Source organism: Trachinotus anak, unplaced genomic scaffold, assembly GCF_046630095.1.
Source record: "Trachinotus anak isolate AG129_WGS33_773 ecotype Australia unplaced genomic scaffold, CSIRO_AGI_Tana_v1 ptg000008l, whole genome shotgun sequence".
Classification (NCBI taxonomy): domain Eukaryota; kingdom Metazoa; phylum Chordata; class Actinopteri; order Carangiformes; family Carangidae; genus Trachinotus; species Trachinotus anak.
In genome coordinates, this window is record NW_027273859.1 from 7,574,899 (window position 1) to 7,602,419 (window position 27,521).

At 40.6% G+C, this 27,521-nt stretch overlaps 4 protein-coding genes across 8 annotated transcripts; 2 read left to right on the forward strand and 2 right to left on the reverse strand.

The window, feature by feature from the left end:
• Window positions 1–9,538: 9,538 nt before the first annotated feature.
• Window positions 9,539–11,507, forward strand: LOC139623735 (5'-AMP-activated protein kinase subunit beta-1-like). The gene is made up of 6 exons (XM_071482207.1): window positions 9,539–9,796; window positions 9,877–9,970; window positions 10,098–10,212; window positions 10,301–10,437; window positions 10,558–10,626; window positions 10,928–11,507. Exons 1-6 carry the CDS (start codon window positions 9,696–9,698, stop codon window positions 11,003–11,005), a joined length of 594 nt encoding a protein of 197 aa, XP_071338308.1. The 5' UTR covers window positions 9,539–9,695; the 3' UTR covers window positions 11,006–11,507.
• LOC139623736 (phospholipase A2, minor isoenzyme-like) lies at window positions 11,389–12,861 on the reverse strand. Of its 3 annotated transcripts, none has more exons than XM_071482208.1 (4): window positions 12,781–12,861; window positions 12,451–12,610; window positions 12,226–12,353; window positions 11,389–11,692 (listed from the first exon to the last, which is right to left on the reverse strand). In XM_071482208.1, the coding sequence occupies exons 1-4, from the start codon at window positions 12,818–12,820 to the stop codon at window positions 11,568–11,570; spliced, it is 453 nt and encodes a 150-aa protein (XP_071338309.1). In that variant the 5' UTR covers window positions 12,821–12,861; the 3' UTR covers window positions 11,389–11,567. The 3 variants fall into 3 exon arrangements, with proteins under 3 accessions (XP_071338309.1, XP_071338311.1, XP_071338310.1); XM_071482210.1 differs by having other exon boundaries at window positions 12,451–12,620; window positions 12,797–12,857; XM_071482209.1 differs by having other exon boundaries at window positions 12,451–12,607; window positions 12,781–12,857.
• Window positions 12,862–20,988: 8,127 nt separating this feature from the next.
• Window positions 20,989–22,869, forward strand: LOC139623737 (5'-AMP-activated protein kinase subunit beta-1-like). Its single transcript, XM_071482211.1, has 6 exons — window positions 20,989–21,158; window positions 21,239–21,332; window positions 21,460–21,574; window positions 21,663–21,799; window positions 21,920–21,988; window positions 22,290–22,869. Exons 1-6 carry the CDS (start codon window positions 21,058–21,060, stop codon window positions 22,365–22,367), a joined length of 594 nt encoding a protein of 197 aa, XP_071338312.1. The 5' UTR covers window positions 20,989–21,057; the 3' UTR covers window positions 22,368–22,869.
• Window positions 22,751–24,223, reverse strand: LOC139623738 (phospholipase A2, minor isoenzyme-like). Of its 3 annotated transcripts, none has more exons than XM_071482212.1 (4): window positions 24,143–24,223; window positions 23,813–23,972; window positions 23,588–23,715; window positions 22,751–23,054 (listed from the first exon to the last, which is right to left on the reverse strand). In XM_071482212.1, exons 1-4 carry the CDS (start codon window positions 24,180–24,182, stop codon window positions 22,930–22,932), a joined length of 453 nt encoding a protein of 150 aa, XP_071338313.1. In that variant the 5' UTR covers window positions 24,183–24,223; the 3' UTR covers window positions 22,751–22,929. The 3 variants fall into 3 exon arrangements, with proteins under 3 accessions (XP_071338313.1, XP_071338315.1, XP_071338314.1); XM_071482214.1 differs by having other exon boundaries at window positions 23,813–23,982; window positions 24,159–24,219; XM_071482213.1 differs by having other exon boundaries at window positions 23,813–23,969; window positions 24,143–24,219.
• Between the last annotated feature and the right edge of the window lie 3,298 nt (window positions 24,224–27,521).

Sequence of the window (27,521 nt, forward strand, 5' to 3'; positions counted from 1 at the left end):
AGTGGTGAAACATTGTCACCTTTACTTATATTGTACTAAAATTCAATGCCAAATTTTGTACTTTGTACTGCCAACATTTATCTGACAGCTTAAGTTACTATTTACTCAAATGTAAGTAGTTTAGAAAATATGATGCACTTTTATTGGTTACACTACAAAATAAATATGAAATTGTTAAAAAAAAAAAACAACAAAAAAACTAAAAAACCCAATAATAGCTCCATCAATACAAACTGAGTGGCAAAATGCTGCTTTTACATTAATACATTGATAATGATAATACAATAATATAATGCACTGTGAAATAGTATGACACTCACAGGGGCAATTGCTCTGCATTATGAGGTATTTTACTTTTGATACTTTAGGTACATTTTGCTTATAATACTTTACTACAACGCAGGGCTTTTACCTGTAATGGAGTGTTTTTATACTGCAGTACTGCAACATTTTCTTCATTGTATCTTTGAGAATAAGAACTAAAAGGAAAACATGAAGATTAAACATTCATGTTTAAAGCACTTGGTATTTTTCCTTTTCATTTACATAAAACTAATTCTATGTCTGTGGGTTGTGTCTTCATATCGTCTCCACTTGTGTCTGAAATGCCAAATGTCTAGGTCAAGGGACTGTTTAATGTCTGACCATCAGAAATGGTAAGTGGAAGTGATTCCTCTGAGAAAGAAGAAGAACTAATACACAATTTATTGTGCACTGGTATAGCTTTTTTTTTTTTTTAGCTTTTGGTCAAATTCAGTCTGTTCTCACACAGTGTAAGATAAAGCATTTGAAACATATCCACAGGAAATACAACATGACGAGGTGAACTCTGGTGTGCCTCCTACAAACTCTACATCTCACACTCATTTATTCTCCCCTGACTAGATATGTTAACATATTTTATCTATGATCTTTCCACATTTTTTTTCATATTTTCCTAATCAAATATTCTCAAATGTTTGCTCCTGTTCACTCTGTACTCACTTGAGTTTGCCTTTTCCCTCTTTAGCCCAAAGTTGAGTTTAAAATAACTTAGTAACACACACTTGTGTCAATAGCTGAGTTCCCATGACTTTCCCTTGCAGCTTACTTAAGTTGAATGGTTATGTTAACACAAAAGGAAATAATGTGTAGTACAACATGACAAAAATAAAGAACCGGATACATGGGAATGGGAATTTGTTTGTGTTTGGGTTACTGAGGTCTGTGGCAGTTCAGGGCAATGATCCTCTGCACTGTACCTGACACGTGAAGCTCTTCCTGCACGTCTGATCGTGGATAAATTCATAAGGCAATAAAATTGTAATCGAGAATATGGGGAATTCATTCATAAATAGTTGATTACTATGAATGCTGAAAGAAACTAGAAGTGTGTGAAAGAGGTAAAAATATTTTTAAAAGGGTTTAACAGGGTTAAACACTCCAAAACCAGATAAGATTATCTTTCTGTCAAAGGATTTAATCCAGGATTTACTTGTTGAGCCACTTTGTGAAATGACGCCGGTCGATCGATAAGTCATGCCTGTACTGTGGAAAGGGGAAACTCTCGGCTGCAATGCCTCTGTCTCAATAAAACTGCCAGAGAGGAAGCCTCGCGTCTGAGCGTGTTTATTGATATCTCCCCTTTTCAGGGCGTAACATTTTGGAGGCACCGCTGGGTTGAATGTGTCGAGAACCAGCTGCTCCAGATAGACGTCCCGGATCATCTTTCAATCCTTCGTATCTACAGCCAAGGTGGACGCTACTGTGTGGTGGTTCAACAATCGCGTAGAGGGACTTGCATGTGAGCTGAGGTCAACCGCTGGTGCCCGGCAAGCTGCGTTGCCTATTCTGCAACACACCAATACTTTCCACGGATCAGGGACTAAAATGGATTCTTCAGAACTGGAGGACTTGAAACTAGAAGTTTGTGGTGCCCTGTATACCTTGACAAGAGACGTTTGTGATTTTCTAACTATTGCTGGTTTAAAACTTAAACTTAAAGGTATCAGGCAAAAGTTGCTCCTCTCTCATCTCACATATCACAAGACACTTAGAGAGAGACGAGATAGAAGAGCTTGAGGATCAGGGTATGCCTACAGTCTCAGATGTAAAACAGGCAGGTTTGGTAGAAGAACATGTTGTTCAGCTTTCAGAGGGTGAGCAGTTGAAAAAACAGACATTATATTTAGCATTAGCATCATCACTGCAGGAGAAATCAAACCAAATCAGTGGAGCCAAAAAGTCAGTGAGAGGAGAAAGTAATAGTGCTAAACAAGATCATGTCTTTGCTCCACAGACCCCCCAGTCTTTTTTGTCATTGCAGTGGGGGCGAGAATTCAAAATATCAGGCCAGATTGGTAAATCAGGGCAGAAAGACAAACTTACCTTTTCCAGTCTAGCACACCAAATTGAGCAAAGTATCAGCAAGGGATTCTCTGAAATAGAAGTAGTTGATGCAGTGATTAGGGCAATTGCACCAGGCTTACAACTCTGCAGCTACCTAGGGGCCAAAACTGACCTTACTTTACCTACTCTAAGGAGGATCCTCAAGTCCCATTATCAAGAAACGGGTGCAACAGAACTGTATAAGCACCTCACCTCAGAGGCCTAAAGTAGGAAGGAAACTCTACAAAAGAAGAAGAAGAAGAAGAAGAAGTGACTTGCAGCCATACTTAATATACATACTGCTCCTTGAAAATGGTCTGAATATCATCTGGGCGACATTTCAAGAAGATTAAACAAAATTTGTGACAAGAGAGGCCTTTTAAAGGTTTTTGATCAAATCAAAGATGGCGGAAATCCAATATGGCGAGAAAAGACATTAAGGATTACCTCGGCTTGGCCCGAGGGCTCCAGTGATACATCGTTTGTGAAAAAGGATGAACGGGTCAAAGTTAACCATTCATGCATGTCCAACTTTGACCTGTTGGTGGCGCTCTGGAGCTTGTGTTGCTTACACAGAAATATAATCTTGAACACACCACTTGAAACCAAGTAATGGGTGATCTCCTGTTAAATTATTACATTATTGGAGTATTATTACATTATCAGGTCCCTTGAAATGAAGGCTAACCTGATAATGTAATAACCTCCCGTTAATGTAATACTTTATTACATTATTGGTTAAGAGTGTATTACATTATTGGGAAATGCACTTTATTACATTATTGGGAAGTTATTACATTATCAGGTTTTATTACATTTTCAATCCACTCAAGTGAAATTTTTTATTACATTATTGGGGTTATTACATTATCGGGGATTTATTACATTATCGGGTTCTACAACATTGCATGTGCAAACGAAGCAGAGAGACTAAATACAAAAAAGAGAAAAACCCAAATCCAGAGCTGACAACCAAAGTCCAGCCTGATGTACTAAAGTTGAAGTACTGAAGTTGCACAGATCAAAGAGGCAATTTGACAGCCAAATACAGTACAGACACAACATATGGCCTCACCTGTAGCACAAGAATGCAGTCCTCCTCTGCAGTTCCAGTGTCTGCCACAAAATTACTGGCATCCTCCTGGACCAGGACAAAGATGAGATACAGCTCAATTTCAACAAAGGTTCGCACCACAGCAGTATCATGCCCCAAATCATGCACGTCTGAGGAAATGTACTGACTGCCAGCAAAGTGGAAATGACTACTGCACCCATTGCTATAGGTAGTAGTGAGCACTTTCTTTGCAGGTTGCAGGGTGAGAGCAACCAGACAAGAAAAAGAGAGTCTTTTAAATGCAAGAGGGTTACCCCCACAGGACAGGGAGTAACCGACAATAGCAGAATGTCTCAACAGCATTGCTCTCACTGTGGTGTCCCTGAGGAAGGCCAGAAACTCAGAAGATGTGCATCCTGTAAAAAAGACATTTACTGTTCTAAAGCCTGTCAAGCCCAACACTGGCCAAAACATAGAAAACAATGTAACCAGCACACTTACCCACAGTAAAACCCGAGTTCTCATCCAGAGATAAATACCAAGCAGTCAGTCTCATCTTGTTGCTCTGGTGGGGAAACGGTGTATGGTTGAATGTCACATATAAGGCCGCAAGACACGAGACTATGGGATACAGGCTCTCAAGTCTGTATTGTTGATAAAAAGTGGAAAAGGAGACATTTGCCACATGACAAGTTAAGAGATGTCTCTGAGTTGCTTGATGCACCTGATGACTTGAAAATCACAGCTGCCAATGGACAGAGCATGCCATACAAGGGTTTCACTGAGGTTAATTTTAGGATTAGCTGGAGAGGGAGCTGATCCCAAAGAACTGGTTGTCCCCAAGCTGTTGATGAGGGGAAGAAGCCTTTCACAACCCACCCTAGGCTTTAATGTGATCAAGCAAACAGTGAAAACTAGCACCGGAACCACTGGATGTTACTAGAAGAGAGCAGTTACATGAGACATTAAAAACTGCTTTTCCTAGTCTTGGAAAAGAAGATGTCACAGCTTTCATTGATCTGGTGACACCTGAACAGTCATGTGAATATGTTGTGAAAACAACGAATTGTACCTAAACACACCTCTGTACAAATTGACTGTAAGGTGCAGATGCGGCCACTGAAGAAAGACACTACACATAGATTACCGAGAACTAAATAAAAAGACTCACCCTGACAGACGACTGATTCCTCAAGTGCAGGACATCCTTGACAGTCTTGGTGGTGACTTATGGTTTTTGTTGTTAGACCAAGGAAAGGCCTACCATTAGGGTTCAATGGATGAGGACAGCAGGCCTTGGACTGCATTTGTGACTCCTTGGGGCCTGTACGAATGGATAAGAATTCTATTTAGGCTAATGAATGCTCCTGCTGCCTTCCAACGCTGTATGGAGGACTGTTTGGAAGCAGTGCGAGACAGCATCTGTGTTCCCTACCTGGATGAAACTCTGGTGTACAGTCAGTCATTTGGAAATCATGTAAACCACGTCAGGAAAGTGCTCCAGTTGTTGAGGAAATACGGGATAAAGCTAAAACCTAGCGAATTATTTAAACATGAGATTTGCTACTTGGGAAGAGTTGTCTCAGCTGAAGGTAGCAAGAATGATCCAGCAGATACTATCACTGTGAGAGCCTTGAAAGATAAGAGACCAAGTACAGTAGGGGAGCTACAAACCATCATGGGCTTGTTAAGTTATTATAGGTGTGGCGACCGGGGTTGGAGGTTAGCCAATTAATTCACTTTAACCTTAGCTTAGTGTTGCCAGACAACGCCACCCTGGGAATTTCACCCAGGGAACTATCATAATCCTAAAGGCACGCAAATCCGTCATACAACGGGGCAGAGACGAGGTCAAATTACAAAAATCACTTTATTAAACATTGAATAATAAAAAGAAGGCCATAACATCCACCTGATGTTACCAGGGAAATGAGGGGAACCAATCAGGGTGGAGGCCTACCAGTAGGGAGATGGGTCCAAGAAATAAAGAGGGTCCCGGGAAGGTCACCCCAAACACTCGTGACACACGCACACACTGGTGAAAATCAACCTGGGGTGAAAGCATACACACGACAAACAAAGGAGACACCGCCACCGAGGACACCACGTCCACCACTGTAGTCTCAACCCCCTGAAAGGACAAACACAAGAGTAAAAAAAACCACAATATATAAGAACCAAAATCAAACCTAACTATACAAAAACAAAAATTAACTAAACTAGGTAAATAAATCAATACAAAAACTGAATCATACTTTGATAAATAACCATTATCTACAACATACTCAGAAGTAACCACACGCACACACACTTAACCAAAATTATTAATTATAAGTAGTAATCAACTTAAATTCCCACAAACCAAAAACAACAACTTTTAATTGCATGCGGACACTCACAAGGCCAGTGAACGCACACCACAAAATATAAACATAAATTTCCCCTCCCCAATTAACATCTCACGCGCGCGCACACACACACACACACACACACACACACAATAAAACACAGGACTTAAAGAGGCCGCCAGGCCGAAGCGACCAATGCCGCGGGTGCCGACAACCCTCCGTGAGGCAAGGCAGTCCGAAACGGAGCGCCAGTGCTCGGCTCCAACAGGCCAAGCTGTGCGGCAGAATCAAAGCAGTCCCCCAAAGTACAGTAATTCCCCAAGGAGGGCAATCCCCTAAAATCAGTGTATTTCTCTATAAGCAAAGCAATTCGCTATGAGCAAAGCAACTTCCTGTAGGCAAACGACCTCCCGTAGGCAAAGCAGCAGTGGTCAAGCGGGCAGTGAAAGTAGCCGATACAGTCGTTCCCCCAGTAAAGCCGTTACCAGTCCAGCTGCCTCTGTCCACACATGCAGGAGAGGGGAAGGACCCAAGACTGCTGTTTCTGCAGCGGCAACCTGCAAACACACACACACACAAATTGCCATATGCGCACTGCAGCAACAGCGCAGTACATGAAACGGAGGACCCACCGGCAGTAATCATGTGCAGCTCACCGACCCACGGAACCCAATCCGGCCCTACAACAAAAGCAATAGTCTTATTTACTGTCAACTAAACATGCAAACTGGTAACCCAGCCACAACTAGCCTACCTGCAAACCCCAACAGAAGAAGGACAGGGATGAGGCAACAGGAAGTGACGTGCCCTCGGCCTCCACAAGCAAGAGAGAAATCCAGTGACACCTACCGGCTTTTATACCCCCCTCTCCCTACTGCCATTGGCCAGAGGGAGACAGGCAATTTGGCACCATCTGCTACAGGTGGACACAGGGCCACAATACTCATCCTGCTACATAGGCAATACATACAGGACTTCTCGTCTATCGCTGGGCCACTCTTTGACTTGCTAAAAGGGACAACTGAAAACAACAGTATTCCACAAAAAAGGCCAAAACCAAGATGAGGTACAGGAACGAGTAAAGGTGTGTCATCACACAAACCAATTGTATGGACTGAAGAACATCAATGCATTCTGGAGAAGTTCATAGACTGTTTGGTTGAGCCACCGGTCCTTGGTTTCCCAGACTTCACACAGCCATTTATCCTCCACACAGATGCCTCAGATCAGGGCCTTGGGGCAGTTCTATATCAACAACATATATTATATATATAATAAGCTTCGTGTAATAGCCTATGGATCCCGGACATTGACTGCCTCTGAGCGAAATTATCACCTCCACTCAGGGAATTGGAATTTCTCGCCTTGAAGTGGGCAGTTACAGAAAAATTCCAAGATTACCTGTACTATGCACCTACTTTCACTGTATTTACTGACAATAATCTGTTTACTTATGTCCTGTGAAGTGCCAAGCCCAATACAACTGGATGTAGATGGGTAGCAGAGCTTGCAGAGCTGGTATCAGATTGTGTGGCAGCGATTACCCAGGCTGTTGAGGTTCAAAATTCTAGCTCACCGTGGGTCTTTTCAGTACTCAGCACTCTCCAGTGTACAGCAGTGACTGAAGAAACAGGCAAACCATTCTCAGCTGCTGAGATTCGACAAGCACAGCAAAATGACAGCAACATCAGTTCAGTAATGCGATGTAAATTGAGGGACAGTAGGCCATCAAGATGTGAACTGGACACCTTCAGTATACAAAGCAGGTGTCCACTGTGTGAATGGGAAAGACTCCATATTGATGAGGATGGGATTCTTCGCAGAAAGACAACAAACAAGACACAGCTAGAACTACCTGAGCAGTATAAGACAACTGTATTGAAAGAGTTGCATGATGAGATGGGCCACCAAGGCAAGGAAAGAAATTGAGCATTATGTGGCTAGGACTTGTACTTGCCTGAAACAAAAGAAACCCTGTAAAGACACACGGGCACCTCTTACCATGCAGCCTTTTGAACTTGTGTTGATAGATTTTCTCTACTTGGGCAAATGTAGAGGCGGGTACAAGTACATATTCGTAATCGTTGTTCACTTCACCCATTTGGCACAGGCATATGCCACCAACTCAAAGTCCGCCAAAACAGTCGCTGATCAAATATTCTGAATTGGATATATATCAATGATTTCAGCCTGAATTTTGGACTGCCGAAAAGGATACGTCATGATCAAGGTGGCAAATTCGAGAACCAACTCTTCCCCAAGCTGAAAAAGAATTGTGGGGTACTAGGATCACGGACGATCCCCTATCAATGCTTTAACCGCACATTATTACAAATGCTGAAGACACTGACTGATAAACAAGACAAACTGGAAAGAATCCTTGAACAAGTTGATCTATGCATATAACTGCACACAATGCAAGGTGATAGGTTTCTCCCCTTTTTACCTCCTATTTGGAAGGTCCCCAAGGTTATGGTTTGATCTCCTGTTTGGTGTCACCACTGGGACAGGACAAGCAGACCATCAGGCATATATGGAGAAATGGAGATGAGAAATGCAGGAAGCATACGAGATAGCACAAGAGAATGCAAAGAAGTCAACAGAGAGGAGTAGAAAACATGATGATGGAAAAGTGAGAAGCTCAGTGTTGTACCCTTGTTCAAAACTGACACCTAGAGGGGGCATGGGGAAACTTTGTAATCACTGGGAAGAGAATATCCATGTTGTGATCCGCCAGGTTCGAGAAAATATCCCAGTCTATGAGGTTAAGCCCGAGCAGGGAAGAGGAAGATCAAGAATCATGCATCGCAATCTGCTGTTACTGTGTCATCACTTACCCATGGAAATTCACCAAAAAACAGCATCTAAGCAAAAGAAAAGGATGAAAGACACAACCTCCGAAAATGTCACTCCAGAGGAGGAAGCTGAAGAAGAAGAATGTGGGTACTATTACACGTCAGGAGTACAGCTTCAAATGCCTATTGCAGATGGGTCTATTGAGCATGTTGATACACAGGAGGACAGTTATCAGGAAACACCCATGTTTAACTGTGAGGGGCCCGTGGTTCAAGAGAAGTTCTTAATGAACACAAATAAATGTGAGTCACAGCAGGATAATGTCCTGCAGGAAGATGATAATCAGAATGACGATGTAGTTGAAAAAGCACAGGATGAAATCTTGGTATCCCAAGATTCAGGTGAAGGTGACAGAGAACAAGGACATGACTTCCTGAGGAGAACAAACTATGACCAGCTTGGAACTCCAGCCTGCTATAGCGCAGCATGTGCAAATGAAATGTTTTACCAGTAGTAGTTTAGCCAGTACCAATGTGGGCAAACCCATTTCAAGTTTACTAAACCTTATTCACACAGGGATACTAGGTGCAAAAATGGTTTATGCTGTCTAGTGCAGAGAAAGGCTCCTTGACTGAAGAGGAAAGCTCACAAGATTCAGTGAAGTAATTTATAGGCAGTACATCCATACTCCATTAAGCTGCTATTACTCTAAAGGCACAGTCTAGTTATAGAAATACAGATTAAGAACCATTGGTTCCTAATTCATTTGATGTTGGGACAATACCTGATTTTGCAGGGGAGTGTGCGATAGATTGATGTAATTAAGACTGATTATGGATAAATTCATAAGGCAATAAAATTGTCATAGAGAATATGGGGAATTCATTCATAAATAGTTGATTACTGTGAATGCTGAAAGAAACTAGAAGTGTGTGAAAGAGGTAAAAATATTTTAAAAAGGGTTTAACAGGGTTAAAGACTCCAAAATGAAGGTGCCAGAAGGGAAACCTCACGTCTGAGCGTGTTTATTGATATCTCCCCTTTTCAGGGCGTAACACCGGCTCATTCTCTCACGGTGAAGTTGACATCAGTGATTTTCTTGTCATATTATAATTGTGTTTTAACAATATATGAAAGGGCCAACTGTGTTCAGATGGTCAGGTGCTGGCAAAGAAGTCTTTGTGTCCGGCTCCTTTAATAACTGGGCCACCAAGATCCCACTCAACAGAAGGTAGTTTGACACATGCAGGTCTTGCATCTTTGAACTTTCTTTAAATGAAAATGTGACACAGGTCTGTCTCTCAAACCCAGTCAGAAGAACTTTGTGGCTATAGTGGACCTGCCGGAGGGAGAGCACCAATACAAGTTCTGTGTAGACGGTCAGTGGACTCTGGATCCGACTCAAGTGAGGGAAAACCTAAATTTTAGAGGTGAGAGTATCACAGATGTAGTCTTGTTTCTCCTGCCACTACAAATGCCTAATCAACACTCACAAGTGTTGGTATCAAATTTCTGTTTACACCTTTTCCCAGGCTGTGATGACGTCTAAAACTGGAACAGTCAATAACATCATCCAGGTGAAGAGAACTGACTTTGAAGTCTTTGATGCCCTCAGGATCGACTCGCAGGATTCTGTGGACGTCTCAGGTATTTGCACCTGTATTCATTCATTAACAGCTACTGTTTTTGATGTGAGGTAGTACTGAAGTAGTGTTACATGATCGATCGTTCCCAGACTTGTCCAGTTCCCCTCCTGGCCCCTACCAGCAGGACCATATATATGTGACCAAATCAGAAGACAAGATCAAACACCCTCCTATCTTACCCCCCCACCTGCTGCAAGTGCTGCTCAACAAGGACACAGGTGTCTCTGTAAGTACTGGTTTGATGCTAGAATACATGTTCATATTAATGATACACACCACTTTACAAACTTGTCACCACAACATGCAAATTAGTGAAATTCATCCTCTCTCTCTGGATCTTCATCAGTGTGACCCGACGCTACTTCCAGAGCCCAACCATGTGATGCTCAATCACCTGTACGCCCTCTCCATCAAGGTAACAAATCCTCCTATAACATATTTATTTTTTTCTTGAATGTTGTTTCTCGCAGTGAAATCAGGGGAAATTATGGATCAACCCACTCTATCAGATAAAATATCTAAACACCTAATGGATTTTGATCAGACTGTGGTACAACATCTCATACAGTATGCATACAATGATAATGCGTGTATTCCCAGTAGTCACAGTCATTTTAATGTTTCACCCATGTAATCCAGGAAAAACTGTTTCTCTTTGTTTAATGTCAACATCAGCTTTAAACCTCATTTGTACTCCTCTTGTGGTTGTGTTTTAGGATGGGGTGATGGTTCTCAGTGCAACACATCGATACAAAAAGAAGTATGTGACCACTCTTCTGTACAAGCCAATATAATCCTCAGAGCCATCATCCCGCCTCCTATATTGGAATAATAATTTGTCTGTTGTTGTACTTGCACTGTTCTGTTAAAACTGAACCTAAACATCTTCCTGATATCAATTTAAAACATTTCTTATCCATCCTGTAATCTTGTATTTTGAAAATGTTGATGCTTTTTGATGAAGCAATAAGCTTGTTTCTTTATGATCAGTCAGCATCAAACAAGCAAAACAAAAAAGGGTAAAGTGAGGTTTTCATTGTAACATCAAGTTATTCCATTGTATCAGTAGACGATGTTGATGTTGGTTTACATATAACTTCAAATCTTAGTTAAGTAAACTTGAAAAGCTGAAACTCTCTCTAGATGAGCAAACAGACATGAGGAAACACACAGAGGGTGAAATTCAACTGGAAGGCAACACTGTCTTTATTCTCTTGCTATTAAACTCAGACCTTTCAATAATCAGGTTTTATTTAAAGTTATTTGAATTTAAAATTATAAACCAATTAATTTTTTTTTAATAGAAATATATTACCATCCATCATTCTCTTGTATTTTTGCGAGAGGTTGTATAACTCATTTGTTACAGTGGACTCTAGTATCCAGGTTCTTGTTTTCAGGGTTGTATGTGGCCCGAGCAAAGCACTCAGCTGCCACACGATCACACTCGCACACGGCAGCCTGGCACTTATTGTTGGTAGCTGCAGATAAACAGATAAACAGATAATAAGAAAATGTGAGGCACATTTTAAACATATCTTGCTTCCTCACTCTAAATGTTGGTGTGAAGGTGGCTCCACAGAACCAGGAGAGCATTTGTTTTGGAGTCAAAACTCAATTTCCAGCTGTGTAATGCCTATATATATCTGTTTAAATACAGTTGCTATATATACAGTACTTACACACAGGGCTGTAAGTGCAGCCTTGTTTAATTCATTTTATTTACAGTAAAACTACAGTCTGTTATTCAGTGATTTCTGCTAACATTGCACTTTCAACCAGCCAAAAAAAAGCTTTCAAGTTTGTAAACTGAGAAAAATGATAAAAACTTTCATTTATTTTTTAAATTGAATTGTGGCATTTGCTGCTGCAGAGCCAGTTCTAAATTTGAAAATTGAACATCCCCATCCCAGGACATTTCAAATTTCAAATTGACGCCATTGAATTTCATCAAGGAAGAGTTTGAAAGTCAGTGAAAATAATATGAATCTTTATCAGTTTATCCCAGTCTTACCTGAGCAGGTCAGTTGTTCATTTAAGCAGGTGAAATCATACACAAGAAAGTAGGGGAGGTCAAAAAGAGACGTGCATCCAGGAGTCTTCATGCTTGTACCATAGCACTCATCATGGATTTTACAGCACCTGGGAATACAGGAGAAAAGGTGACATGTTTGAGAAAGTTTCTTTTGTTTCATAGATTATGTCTGACAGACGAAATTGGGGAATGACAGCTTCCTACATGTCCAATTCGTCCTGAGGGGTTCCCTTTCCACCGAAGCCACACCAGCAGCCGTAATTGTTATATTGCAGAGGGTAAACACCAGGCTGGACGCACTCGATCATGGTCCCAAACTGCCATAAGGCCTTGGGCAGCACAGCACCACTGACCATACAAGCTGCTAGAAACATGTAATACACAATGGATCAGGGGAAAATGAGTATTCTGATACAACAGATACAAATATGACAAACTGGTAGATTCAAAACTGTAATGAAGACCATGCATCTTTTAAAATAAGTGTTCCTATAAAGGACTGATACATATTTACAGTTATTTTTTCAGTCTTACCAGTGAGCAGCAGCAGCAGCAGAGGAGATGACAGATTCATGGCTACAGTCAAAGTGACCTGAGGTTTCGCTGCAGCCTGATCTTTTAACATGAGGGACACAAGGGGGCGGGAGCTTTAGGTGAGGAGGGGGCTGTCAAGACTTAAATATGTAATCACACTGTAAGAACTGTGCATTTTATTTTTACTTGATTTCAGTGGTGAAACATTGTCACCTTTACTTATATTGTACTAAAATTCAATGCCAAATTTTGTACTTTGTACTGCCAACATTTATCTGACAGCTTAAGTTACTATTTACTCAAATGTAAGTAGTTTAGAAAATATGATGCACTTTTATTGGTTACACTACAAAATAAATATGAAATTGTTAAAAAAAAAAAAACAACAAAAAAACTAAAAAACCCAATAATAGCTCCATCAATACAAACTGAGTGGCAAAATGCTGCTTTTACATTAATACATTGATAATGATAATACAATAATATAATGCACTGTGAAATAGTATGACACTCACAGAGGCAATTGCTCTGCATTATGAGGGATTTTACTTTTGATACTTTAGGTACATTTTGCTTATAATACTTTACTACAACGCAGGGCTTTTACCTGTAATGGAGTGTTTTTATACTGCAGTACTGCAACATTTTCTTCATTGTATCTTTGAGAATAAGAACTAAAAGGAAAACATGAAGATTAAACATTCATGTTTAAAGCACTTGGTATTTTTCCTTTTCATTTACATAAAACTAATTCTATGTCTGTGGGTTGTGTCTTCATATCGTCTCCACTTGTGTCTGAAATGCCAAATGTCTAGGTCAAGGGACTGTTTAATGTCTGACCATCAGAAATGAAGTGGAAGTGATTCCTCTGAGAAAGAAGAAGAACTAATACACAATTTATTGTGCACTGGTATAGCTTTTTTTTTTTTTTTAGCTTTTGGTCAAATTCAGTCTGTTCTCACACAGTGTAAGATAAAGCATTTGAAACATAGCCACAGGAAATACAACATGACGAGGTGAACTCAGGTGTGCCTCCTACAAACTCTACATCTCACACACATTTATTCTCCCCTGACTAGATATGTTAACATATTTTATCTATGATCTTTCCACATTTTTTTTCATATTTTCCTAATCAAATATTCTCAAATGTTTGCTCCTGTTCACTCTGTACTCACTTGAGTTTGCCTTTTCCCTCTTTAGCCCAAAGTTGAGTTTAAAATAACTTAGTAACACACACTTGTGTCAATAGCTGAGTTCCCATGACTTTCCCTTGCAGCTTACTTAAGTTGAATGGTTATGTTAACACAAAAGGAAATAATGTGTAGTACAACATGACAAAAATAAAGAACCAGATACATGGGAATGGGAATTTGTTTGTGTTTGGGATACTGAGGTCTGTGGCAGTTCAGGGCAATGATCCTCTGCACTGTACCTGACACCTGAAGCTCTTCCTGCACGTCTGATCATGGATAAATTCATAAGACAATAAAATTGTAATCGAGAATATGGGGAATTCATTCATAAATAGTTGATTACTATGAATGCTGAAAGAAACTAGAAGTGTGTGAAAGAGGTAAAAATATTTTTAAAAGGGTTTAACAGGGTTAAACACTCCAAAACCAGATAAGATTATCTTTCTGTCAAAGGATTTAATCCAGGATTTACTTGTTGAGCCACTTTGTGAAATGACGCCGGTCGATCGATAAGTCATGCCTGTACTGTGGAAAGGGGAAACTCTCGGCTGCAATGCCTCTGTCTCAATAAAACTGCCAGAGAGGAAGCCTCGCGTCTGAGCGTGTTTATTGATATCTCCCCTTTTCAGGGCGTAACATTTTGGAGGCACCGCTGGGTTGAATGTGTCGAGAACCAGCTGCTCCAGATAGACGTCCCGGATCATCTTTCAATCCTTCGTATCTACAGCCAAGGTGGACGCAACTGTGTGGTGGTTCAACAATCGCGTAGAGGGACTTGCATGTGAGCTGAGGTCAACCGCTGGTGCCCGGCAAGCTGCGTTGCCTATTCTGCAACACACCAATACTTTCCACGGATCAGGGACTAAAATGGATTCTTCAGAACTGGAGGACTTGAAACTAGAAGTTTGTGGTGCCCTGTATACCTTGACAAGAGACGTTTGTGATTTTCTAACTATTGCTGGTTTAAAACTTAAACTTAAAGGTATCAGGCAAAAGTTGCTCCTCTCTCATCTCACATATCACAAGACACTTAGAGAGAGACGAGATAGAAGAGCTTGAGGATCAGGGTATGCCTACAGTCTCAGATGTAAAACAGGCAGGTTTGGTAGAAGAACATGTTGTTCAGCTTTCAGAGGGTGAGCAGTTGAAAAAACAGACATTATATTTAGCATTAGCATCATCACTGCAGGAGAAATCAAACCAAATCAGTGGAGCCAAAAAGTCAGTGAGAGGAGAAAGTAATAGTGCTAAACAAGATCATGTCTTTGCTCCACAGACCCCCCAGTCTTTTTTGTCATTGCAGTGGGGGCGAGAATTCAAAATATCAGGCCAGATTGGTAAATCAGGGCAGAAAGACAAACTTACCTTTTCCAGTCTAGCACACCAAATTGAGCAAAGTATCAGCAAGGGATTCTCTGAAATAGAAGTAGTTGATGCAGTGATTAGGGCAATTGCACCAGGCTTACAACTCTGCAGCTACCTAGGGGCCAAAACTGACCTTACTTTACCTACTCTAAGGAGGATCCTCAAGTCCCATTATCAAGAAACGGGTGCAACAGAACTGTATAAGCACCTCACCTCAGAGGCCTAAAGTAGGAAGGAAACTCTACAAAAGAAGAAGAAGAAGAAGTGACTTGCAGCCATACTTAATATACATACTGCTCCTTGAAAATGGTCTGAATATCATCTGGGCGACATTTCAAGAAGATTAAACAAAATTTGTGACAAGAGAGGCCTTTTAAAGGTTTTTGATCAAATCAAAGATGGCGGAAATCCAATATGGCGAGAAAAGACATTAAGGATTACCTCGGCTTGGCCCGAGGGCTCCAGTGATACATCGTTTGTGAAAAAGGATGAACGGGTCAAAGTTAACCATTCATGCATGTCCAACTTTGACCTGTTGGTGGCGCTCTGGAGCTTGTGTTGCTTACACAGAAATATAATCTTGAACACACCACTTGAAACCAAGTAATGGGTGATCTCCTGTTAAATTATTACATTATTGGAGTATTATTACATTATCAGGTCCCTTGAAATGAAGGCTAACCTGATAATGTAATAACCTCCCGTTAATGTAATACTTTATTACATTATTGGTTAAGAGTGTATTACATTATTGGGAAATGCACTTTATTACATTATTGGGAAGTTATTACATTATCAGGTTTTATTACATTTTCAATCCACTCAAGTGAAATTTTTTATTACATTATTGGGGTTATTACATTATCGGGGATTTATTACATTATCGGGTTCTACAACATTGCATGTGCAAACGAAGCAGAGAGACTAAATACAAAAAAGAGAAAAACCCAAATCCAGAGCTGACAACCAAAGTCCAGCCTGATGTACTAAAGTTGAAGTACTGAAGTTGCACAGATCAAAGAGGCAATTTGACAGCCAAATACAGTACAGACACAACATATGGCCTCACCTGTAGCACAAGAATGCAGTCCTCCTCTGCAGTTCCAGTGTCCGCCACAAAATTACTGGCATCCTCCTGGACCAGGACAAAGATGAGATACAGCTCAATTTCAACAAAGGTTCGCACCACAGCAGTATCATGCCCCAAATCATGCACGTCTGAGGAAATGTACTGACTGCCAGCAAAGTGGAAATGACTACTGCACCCATTGCTATAGGTAGTAGTGAGCACTTTCTTTGCAGGTTGCAGGGTGAGAGCAACCAGACAAGAAAAAGAGAGTCTTTTAAATGCAAGAGGGTTACCCCCACAGGACAGGGAGTAACCGACAATAGCAGAATGTCTCAACAGCATTGCTCTCACTGTGGTGTCCCTGAGGAAGGCCAGAAACTCAGAAGATGTGCATCCTGTAAAAAAGACATTTACTGTTCTAAAGCCTGTCAAGCCCAACACTGGCCAAAACATAGAAAACAATGTAACCAGCACACTTACCCACAGTAAAACCCGAGTTCTCATCCAGAGATAAATACCAAGCAGTCAGTCTCATCTTGTTGCTCTGGTGGGGAAACGGTGTATGGTTGAATGTCACATATAAGGCCGCAAGACACGAGACTATGGGATACAGGCTCTCAAGTCTGTATTGTTGATAAAAAGTGGAAAAGGAGACATTTGCCACATGACAAGTTAAGAGATGTCTCTGAGTTGCTTGATGCACCTGATGACTTGAAAATCACAGCTGCCAATGGACAGAGCATGCCATACAAGGGTTTCACTGAGGTTAATTTTAGGATTAGCTGGAGAGGGAGCTGATCCCAAAGAACTGGTTGTCCCCAAGCTGTTGATGAGGGGAAGAAGCCTTTCACAACCCACCCTAGGCTTTAATGTGATCAAGCAAACAGTGAAAACTAGCACCGGAACCACTGGATGTTACTAGAAGAGAGCAGTTACATGAGACATTAAAAACTGCTTTTCCTAGTCTTGGAAAAGAAGATGTCACAGCTTTCATTGATCTGGTGACACCTGAACAGTCATGTGAATATGTTGTGAAAACAACGAATTGTACCTAAACACACCTCTGTACAAATTGACTGTAAGGTGCAGATGCGGCCACTGAAGAAAGACACTACACATAGATTACCGAGAACTAAATAAAAAGACTCACCCTGACAGACAACTGATTCCTCAAGTGCAGGACATCCTTGACAGTCTTGGTGGTGACTTATGGTTTTTGTTGTTAGACCAAGGAAAGGCCTACCATTAGGGTTCAATGGATGAGGACAGCAGGCCTTGGACTGCATTTGTGACTCCTTGGAGCCTGTACGAATGGATAAGAATTCTATTTAGGCTAATGAATGCTCCTGCTGCCTTCCAACGCTGTATGGAGGACTGTTTGGAAGCAGTGCGAGACAGCATCTGTGTTCCCTACCTGGATGAAACTCTGGTGTACAGTCAGTCATTTGGAAATCATGTAAACCACGTCAGGAAAGTGCTCCAGTTGTTGAGGAAATACGGGATAAAGCTAAAACCTAGCGAATTATTTAAACATGAGATTTGCTACTTGGGAAGAGTTGTCTCAGCTGAAGGTAGCAAGAATGATCCAGCAGATACTATCACTGTGAGAGCCTTGAAAGATAAGAGACCAAGTACAGTAGGGGAGCTACAAACCATCATGGGCTTGTTAAGTTATTATAGGCAATACATACAGGACTTCTCGTCTATCGCTGGGCCACTCTTTGACTTGCTAAAAGGGACAACTGAAAACAACAGTATTCCACAAAAAAGGCCAAAACCAAGATGAGGTACAGGAACGAGTAAAGGTGTGTCATCACACAAACCAATTGTATGGACTGAAGAACATCAATGCATTCTGGAGAAGTTCATAGACTGTTTGGTTGAGCCACCGGTCCTTGGTTTCCCAGACTTCACACAGCCATTTATCCTCCACACAGATGCCTCAAATCAGGGCCTTGGGGCAGTTCTATATCAACAACATATATTATATATATAATAAGCTTCGTGTAATAGCCTATGGATCCCGGACATTGACTGCCTCTGAGCGAAATTATCACCTCCACTCAGGGAATTGGAATTTCTCGCCTTGAAGTGGGCAGTTACAGAAAAATTCCAAGATTACCTGTACTATGCACCTACTTTCACTGTATTTACTGACAATAATCTGTTTACTTATGTCCTGTGAAGTGCCAAGCCCAATACAACTGGATGTAGATGGGTAGCAGAGCTTGCAGAGCTGGTATCAGATTGTGTGGCAGCGATTACCCAGGCTGTTGAGGTTCAAAATTCTAGCTCACCGTGGGTCTTTTCAGTACTCAGCACTCTCCAGTGTACAGCAGTGACTGAAGAAACAGGCAAACCATTCTCAGCTGCTGAGATTCGACAAGCACAGCAAAATGACAGGAACATCAGTTCAGTAATGCGATGTAAATTGAGGGACAGTAGGCCATCAAGATGTGAACTGGACACCTTCAGTATACAAAGCAGGTGTCCACTGTGTGAATGGGAAAGACTCCATATTGATGAGGATGGGATTCTTCGCAGAAAGACAACAAACAAGACACAGCTAGAACTACCTGAGCAGTATAAGACAACTGTATTGAAAGAGTTGCATGATGAGATGGGCCACCAAGGCAAGGAAAGAAATTGAGCATTATGTGGCTAGGACTTGTACTTGCCTGAAACAAAAGAAACCCTGTAAAGACACACGGGCACCTCTTACCATGCAGCCTTTTGAACTTGTGTTGATAGATTTTCTCTACTTGGGCAAATGTAGAGGCGGGTACAAGTACATATTCGTAATCGTTGTTCACTTCACCCATTTGGCACAGGCATATGCCACCAACTCAAAGTCCGCCAAAACAGTCGCTGATCGAATATTCTGAATTCGATATATATCAATGATTTCAGCCTGAATTTTGGACTGCCGAAAAGGATACATCATGATCAAGATGGCAAATTCGAGAACCAACTCTTCCCCAAGCTGAAAAAGAATTGTGGGGTACTAGGATCACGGACGATCCCCTATCAATGCTTTAACCGCACATTATTACAAATGCTGAAGACACTGACTGATAAACAAGACAAACTGGAAAGAATCCTTGAACAAGTTGATCTATGCATATAACTGCACACAATGCAAGGTGATAGGTTTCTCCCCTTTTTACCTCCTATTTGGAAGGTCCCCAAGGTTATGGTTTGATCTCCTGTTTGGTGTCACCACTGGGACAGGACAAGCAGACCATCAGGCATATATGGAGAAATGGAGATGAGAAATGCAGGAAGCATACGAGATAGCACAAGAGAATGCAAAGAAGTCAACAGAGAGGAGTAGAAAACATGATGATGGAAAAGTGAGAAGCTCAGTGTTGTACCCTTGTTCAAAACTGACACCTAGAGGGGGCATGGGGAAACTTTGTAATCACTGGGAAGAGAATATCCATGTTGTGATCCGCCAGGTTCGAGAAAATATCCCAGTCTATGAGGTTAAGCCCGAGCAGGGAAGAGGAAGATCAAGAATCATGCATCGCAATCTGCTGTTACTGTGTCATCACTTACCCATGGAAATTCACCAAAAAACAGCATCTAAGCAAAAGAAAAGGATGAAAGACACAACCTCCGAAAATGTCACTCCAGAGGAGGAAGCTGAAGAAGAAGAATGTGGGTACTATTACACGTCAGGAGTACAGCTTCAAATGCCTATTGCAGATGGGTCTATTGAGCATGTTGATACACAGGAGGACAGTTATCAGGAAACACCCATGTTTAACTGTGAGGGGCCCGTGGTTCAAGAGAAGTTCTTAATGAACACAAATAAATGTGAGTCACAGCAGGATAATGTCCTGCAGGAAGATGATAATCAGAATGACGATGTAGTTGAAAAAGCACAGGATGAAATCTTGGTATCCCAAGATTCAGGTGAAGGTGACAGAGAACAAGGACATGACTTCCTGAGGAGAACAAACTATGACCAGCTTGGAACTCCAGCCTGCTATAGCGCAGCATGTGCAAATGAAATGTTTTACCAGTAGTAGTTTAGCCAGTACCAATGTGGGCAAACCCATTTCAAGTTTACTAAACCTTATTCACACAGGGATACTAGGTGCAAAAATGGTTTATGCTGTCTAGTGCAGAGAAAGGCTCCTTGACTGAAGAGGAAAGCTCACAAGATTCAGTGAAGTAATTTATAGGCAGTACATCCATACTCCATTAAGCTGCTATTACTCTAAAGGCACAGTCTAGTTATAGAAATACAGATTAAGAACCATTGGTTCCTAATTCATTTGATGTTGGGACAATACCTGATTTTGCAGGGGAGTGTGCGATAGATTGATGTAATTAAGACTGATTATGGATAAATTCATAAGGCAATAAAATTGTCATAGAGAATATGGGGAATTCATTCATAAATAGTTGATTACTGTGAATGCTGAAAGAAACTAGAAGTGTGTGAAAGAGGTAAAAATATTTTTAAAAGGGTTTAACAGGGTTAAAGACTCCAAAATGAAGGTGCCAGAAGGGAAACCTCACGTCTGAGCGTGTTTATTGATATCTCCCCTTTTCAGGGCGTAACACCGGCTCATTCTCTCACGGTGAAGTTGACATCAGTGATTTTCTTGTCATATTATAATTGTGTTTTAACAATATATGAAAGGGCCAACTGTGTTCAGATGGTCAGGTGCTGGCAAAGAAGTCTTTGTGTCCGGCTCCTTTAATAACTGGGCCACCAAGATCCCACTCAACAGAAGGTAGTTTGACACATGCAGGTCTTGCATCTTTGAACTTTCTTTAAATGAAAATGTGACACAGGTCTGTCTCTCAAACCCAGTCAGAAGAACTTTGTGGCTATAGTGGACCTGCCGGAGGGAGAGCACCAATACAAGTTCTGTGTAGACGGTCAGTGGACTCTGGATCCGACTCAAGTGAGGGAAAACCTAAATTTTAGAGGTGAGAGTATCACAGATGTAGTCTTGTTTCTCCTGCCACTACAAATGCCTAATCAACACTCACAAGTGTTGGTATCAAATTTCTGTTTACACCTTTTCCCAGGCTGTGATGACGTCTAAAACTGGAACAGTCAATAACATCATCCAGGTGAAGAGAACTGACTTTGAAGTCTTTGATGCCCTCAGGATCGACTCGCAGGATTCTGTGGACGTCTCAGGTATTTGCACCTGTATTCATTCATTAACAGCTACTGTTTTTGATGTGAGGTAGTACTGAAGTAGTGTTACATGATCGATCGTTCCCAGACTTGTCCAGTTCCCCTCCTGGCCCCTACCAGCAGGACCATATATATGTGACCAAATCAGAAGACAAGATCAAACACCCTCCTATCTTACCCCCCCACCTGCTGCAAGTGCTGCTCAACAAGGACACAGGTGTCTCTGTAAGTACTGGTTTGATGCTAGAATACATGTTCATATTAATGATACACACCACTTTACAAACTTGTCACCACAACATGCAAATTAGTGAAATTCATCCTCTCTCTCTGGATCTTCATCAGTGTGACCCGACGCTACTTCCAGAGCCCAACCATGTGATGCTCAATCACCTGTACGCCCTCTCCATCAAGGTAACAAATCCTCCTATAACATATTTATTTTTTTCTTGAATGTTGTTTCTCGCAGTGAAATCAGGGGAAATTATGGATCAACCCACTCTATCAGATAAAATATCTAAACACCTAATGGATTTTGATCAGACTGTGGTACAACATCTCATACAGTATGCATACAATGATAATGCGTGTATTCCCAGTAGTCACAGTCATTTTAATGTTTCACCCATGTAATCCAGGAAAAACTGTTTCTCTTTGTTTAATGTCAACATCAGCTTTAAACCTCATTTGTACTCCTCTTGTGGTTGTGTTTTAGGATGGGGTGATGGTTCTCAGTGCAACACATCGATACAAAAAGAAGTATGTGACCACTCTTCTGTACAAGCCAATATAATCCTCAGAGCCATCATCCCGCCTCCTATATTGGAATAATAATTTGTCTGTTGTTGTACTTGCACTGTTCTGTTAAAACTGAACCTAAACATCTTCCTGATATCAATTTAAAACATTTCTTATCCATCCTGTAATCTTGTATTTTGAAAATGTTGATGCTTTTTGATGAAGCAATAAGCTTGTTTCTTTATGATCAGTCAGCATCAAACAAGCAAAACAAAAAAGGGTAAAGTGAGGTTTTCATTGTAACATCAAGTTATTCCATTGTATCAGTAGACGATGTTGATGTTGGTTTACATATAACTTCAAATCTTAGTTAAGTAAACTTGAAAAGCTGAAACTCTCTCTAGATGAGCAAACAGACATGAGGAAACACACAGAGGGTGAAATTCAACTGGAAGGCAACACTGTCTTTATTCTCTTGCTATTAAACTCAGACCTTTCAATAATCAGGTTTTATTTAAAGTTATTTGAATTTAAAATTATAAACCAATTAATTTTTTTTTAATAGAAATATATTACCATCCATCATTCTCTTGTATTTTTGCGAGAGGTTGTATAACTCATTTGTTACAGTGGACTCTAGTATCCAGGTTCTTGTTTTCAGGGTTGTATGTGGCCCGAGCAAAGCACTCAGCTGCCACACGATCACACTCGCACACGGCAGCCTGGCACTTATTGTTGGTAGCTGCAGATAAACAGATAAACAGATAATAAGAAAATGTGAGGCACATTTTAAACATATCTTGCTTCCTCACTCTAAATGTTGGTGTGAAGGTGGCTCCACAGAACCAGGAGAGCATTTGTTTTGGAGTCAAAACTCAATTTCCAGCTGTGTAATGCCTATATATATATGTTTAAATACAGTTGCTATATATACAGTACTTACACACAGGGCTGTAAGTGCAGCCTTGTTTAATTCATTTTATTTACAGTAAAACTACAGTCTGTTATTCAGTGATTTCTGCTAACATTGCACTTTCAACCAGCCAAAAAAAAGCTTTCAAGTTTGTAAACTGAGAAAAATGATAAAAACTTTCATTTATTTTTTAAATTGAATTGTGGCATTTGCTGCTGCAGAGCCAGTTCTAAATTTGAAAATTGAACATCCCCATCCCAGGACATTTCAAATTTCAAATTGACGCCATTGAATTTCATCAAGGAAGAGTTTGAAAGTCAGTGAAAATAATATGAATCTTTATCAGTTTATCCCAGTCTTACCTGAGCAGGTCAGTTGTTCATTTAAGCAGGTGAAATCATACACAAGAAAGTAGGGGAGGTCAAAAAGAGACGTGCATCCAGGAGTCTTCATGCTTGTACCATAGCACTCATCATGGATTTTACAGCACCTGGGAATACAGGAGAAAAGGTGACATGTTTGAGAAAGTTTCTTTTGTTTCATAGATTATGTCTGACAGACGAAATTGGGGAATGACAGCTTCCTACATGTCCAATTCGTCCTGAGGGGTTCCCTTTCCACCGAAGCCACACCAGCAGCCGTAATTGTTATATTGCAGAGGGTAAACACCAGGCTGGACGCACTCGATCATGGTCCCAAACTGCCATAAGGCCTTGGGCAGCACAGCACCACTGACCATACAAGCTGCTAGAAACATGTAATACACAATGGATCAGGGGAAAATGAGTATTCTGATACAACAGATACAAATATGACAAACTGGTAGATTCAAAACTGTAATGAAGACCATGCATCTTTTAAAATAAGTGTTCCTATAAAGGACTGATACATATTTACAGTTATTTTTTCAGTCTTACCAGTGAGCAGCAGCAGCAGCAGAGGAGATGACAGATTCATGGCTACAGTCAAAGTGACCTGAGGTTTCGCTGCAGCCTGATCTTTTAACATGAGGGACACAAGGGGGCGGGAGCTTTAGGTGAGGAGGGGGCTGTCAAGACTTAAATATGTAATCACACTGTAAGAACTGTGCATTTTATTTTTACTTGATTTCAGTGGTGAAACATTGTCACCTTTACTTATATTGTACTAAAATTCAATGCCAAATTTTGTACTTTGTACTGCCAACATTTATCTGACAGCTTAAGTTACTATTTACTCAAATGTAAGTAGTTTAGAAAATATGATGCACTTTTATTGGTTACACTACAAAATAAATATGAAATTGTTAAAAAAAAAAACCAACAAAAAAACTAAAAAACCCAATAATAGCTCCATCAATACAAACTGAGTGGCAAAATGCTGCTTTTACATTAATACATTGATAATGATAATACAATAATATAATGCACTGTGAAATAGTATGACACTCACAGGGGCAATTGCTCTGCATTATGAGGGATTTTACTTTTGATACTTTAGGTACATTTTGCTTATAATACTTTACTACAACGCAGGGCTTTTACCTGTAATGGAGTGTTTTTATACTGCAGTACTGCAACATTTTCTTCATTGTATCTTTGAGAATAAGAACTAAAAGGAAAACATGAAGATTAAACATTCATGTTTAAAGCACTTGGTATTTTTCCTTTTCATTTACATAAAACTAATTCTATGTCTGTGGGTTGTGTCTTCATATCGTCTCCACTTGTGTCTGAAATGCCAAATGTCTAGGTCAAGGGACTGTTTAATGTCTGACCATCAGAAATGAAGTGGAAGTGATTCCTCTGAGAAAGAAGAAGAACTAATACACAATTTATTGTGCACTGGTATAGCTTTTTTTTTTTTTTAGCTTTTGGTCAAATTCAGTCTGTTCTCACACAGTGTAAGATAAAGCATTTGAAACATAGCCACAGGAAATACAACATGACGAGGTGAACTCAGGTGTGCCTCCTACAAACTCTACATCTCACACACATTTATTCTCCCCTGACTAGATATGTTAACATATTTTATCTATGATCTTTCCACATTTTTTTTCATATTTTCCTAATCAAATATTCTCAAATGTTTGCTCCTGTTCACTCTGTACTCACTTGAGTTTGCCTTTTCCCTCTTTAGCCCAAAGTTGAGTTTAAAATAACTTAGTAACACACACTTGTGTCAATAGCTGAGTTCCCATGACTTTCCCTTGCAGCTTACTTAAGTTGAATGGTTATGTTAACACAAAAGGAAATAATGTGTAGTACAACATGACAAAAATAAAGAACCAGATACATGGGAATGGGAATTTGTTTGTGTTTGGGATACTGAGGTCTGTGGCAGTTCAGGGCAATGATCCTCTGCACTGTACCTGACACCTGAAGCTCTTCCTGCACGTCTGATCATGGATAAATTCATAAGACAATAAAATTGTAATCGAGAATATGGGGAATTCATTCATAAATAGTTGATTACTATGAATGCTGAAAGAAACTAGAAGTGTGTGAAAGAGGTAAAAATATTTTTAAAAGGGTTTAACAGGGTTAAACACTCCAAAACCAGATAAGATTATCTTTCTGTCAAAGGATTTAATCCAGGATTTACTTGTTGAGCCACTTTGTGAAATGACGCCGGTTGATCGATAAGTCATGCCTGTACTGTGGAAAGGGGAAACTCTCGGCTGCAATGCCTCTGTCTCAATAAAACTGCCAGAGAGGAAGCCTCGCGTCTGAGCGTGTTTATTGATATCTCCCCTTTTCAGGGCGTAACATTTTGGAGGCACCGCTGGGTTGAATGTGTCGAGAACCAGCTGCTCCAGATAGACGTCCCGGATCATCTTTCAATCCTTCGTATCTACAGCCAAGGTGGACGCTACTGTGTGGTGGTTCAACAATCGCGTAGAGGGACTTGCATGTGAGCTGAGGTCAACCGCTGGTGCCCGGCAAGCTGCGTTGCCTATTCTGCAACACACCAATACTTTCCACGGATCAGGGACTAAAATGGATTCTTCAGAACTGGAGGACTTGAAACTAGAAGTTTGTGGTGCCCTGTATACCTTGACAAGAGACGTTTGTGATTTTCTAACTATTGCTGGTTTAAAACTTAAACTTAAAGGTATCAGGCAAAAGTTGCTCCTCTCTCATCTCACATATCACAAGACACTTAGAGAGAGACGAGATAGAAGAGCTTGAGGATCAGGGTATGCCTACAGTCTCAGATGTAAAACAGGCAGGTTTGGTAGAAGAACATGTTGTTCAGCTTTCAGAGGGTGAGCAGTTGAAAAAACAGACATTATATTTAGCATTAGCATCATCACTGCAGGAGAAATCAAACCAAATCAGTGGAGCCAAAAAGTCAGTGAGAGGAGAAAGTAATAGTGCTAAACAAGATCATGTCTTTGCTCCACAGACCCCCCAGTCTTTTTTGTCATTGCAGTGGGGGCGAGAATTCAAAATATCAGGCCAGATTGGTAAATCAGGGCAGAAAGACAAACTTACCTTTTCCAGTCTAGCACACCAAATTGAGCAAAGTATCAGCAAGGGATTCTCTGAAATAGAAGTAGTTGATGCAGTGATTAGGGCAATTGCACCAGGCTTACAACTCTGCAGCTACCTAGGGGCCAAAACTGACCTTACTTTACCTACTCTAAGGAGGATCCTCAAGTCCCATTATCAAGAAACGGGTGCAACAGAACTGTATAAGCACCTCACCTCAGAGGCCTAAAGTAGGAAGGAAACTCTACAAAAGAAGAAGAAGAAGAAGAAGAAGTGACTTGCAGCCATACTTAATATACATACTGCTCCTTGAAAATGGTCTGAATATCATCTGGGCGACATTTCAAGAAGATTAAACAAAATTTGTGACAAGAGAGGCCTTTTAAAGGTTTTTGATCAAATCAAAGATGGCGGAAATCCAATATGGCGAGAAAAGACATTAAGGATTACCTCGGCTTGGCCCGAGGGCTCCAGTGATACATCGTTTGTGAAAAAGGATGAACGGGTCAAAGTTAACCATTCATGCATGTCCAACTTTGACCTGTTGGTGGCGCTCTGGAGCTTGTGTTGCTTACACAGAAATATAATCTTGAACACACCACTTGAAACCAAGTAATGGGTGATCTCCTGTTAAATTATTACATTATTGGAGTATTATTACATTATCAGGTCCCTTGAAATGAAGGCTAACCTGATAATGTAATAACCTCCCGTTAATGTAATACTTTATTACATTATTGGTTAAGAGTGTATTACATTATTGGGAAATGCACTTTATTACATTATTGGGAAGTTATTACATTATCAGGTTTTATTACATTTT

What these genes read in the sequence shown, in the direction of transcription:
- LOC139623735 (XM_071482207.1), top strand. Translation starts at nt 9,696, where the DNA reads ATGAAAGGGCCAACTGTGTTCAGATGGTCAGGTGCTGGCAAAGAAGTC. An exon ending in ACAAGGACACAGGTGTCTCT is followed by an intron (nt 10,438 to 10,557) that starts GTAAGTACTGGT and finishes GATCTTCATCAG; the next exon opens with TGTGACCCGACGCTACTTCC. An exon ending in TGTACGCCCTCTCCATCAAG is followed by an intron (nt 10,627 to 10,927) that starts GTAACAAATCCT and finishes GTTGTGTTTTAG; the next exon opens with GATGGGGTGATGGTTCTCAG.
- LOC139623736 (XM_071482208.1), bottom strand. Translation starts at nt 12,820, where the DNA reads ATGAATCTGTCATCTCCTCTGCTGCTGCTGCTGCTCACTG. An exon ending in CCTCAGGACGAATTGGACAT is followed by an intron (nt 12,354 to 12,450) that starts GTAGGAAGCTGT and finishes CTGTATTCCCAG; the next exon opens with GTGCTGTAAAATCCATGATG. An exon ending in TGAACAACTGACCTGCTCAG is followed by an intron (nt 11,693 to 12,225) that starts GTAAGACTGGGA and finishes GTTTATCTGCAG; the next exon opens with CTACCAACAATAAGTGCCAG.
- LOC139623737 (XM_071482211.1), top strand. Translation starts at nt 21,058, where the DNA reads ATGAAAGGGCCAACTGTGTTCAGATGGTCAGGTGCTGGCAAAGAAGTC. An exon ending in GGACTCTGGATCCGACTCAA is followed by an intron (nt 21,333 to 21,459) that starts GTGAGGGAAAAC and finishes ACCTTTTCCCAG; the next exon opens with GCTGTGATGACGTCTAAAAC. An exon ending in GGATTCTGTGGACGTCTCAG is followed by an intron (nt 21,575 to 21,662) that starts GTATTTGCACCT and finishes GATCGTTCCCAG; the next exon opens with ACTTGTCCAGTTCCCCTCCT.
- LOC139623738 (XM_071482212.1), bottom strand. Translation starts at nt 24,182, where the DNA reads ATGAATCTGTCATCTCCTCTGCTGCTGCTGCTGCTCACTG. An exon ending in CCTCAGGACGAATTGGACAT is followed by an intron (nt 23,716 to 23,812) that starts GTAGGAAGCTGT and finishes CTGTATTCCCAG; the next exon opens with GTGCTGTAAAATCCATGATG. An exon ending in TGAACAACTGACCTGCTCAG is followed by an intron (nt 23,055 to 23,587) that starts GTAAGACTGGGA and finishes GTTTATCTGCAG; the next exon opens with CTACCAACAATAAGTGCCAG.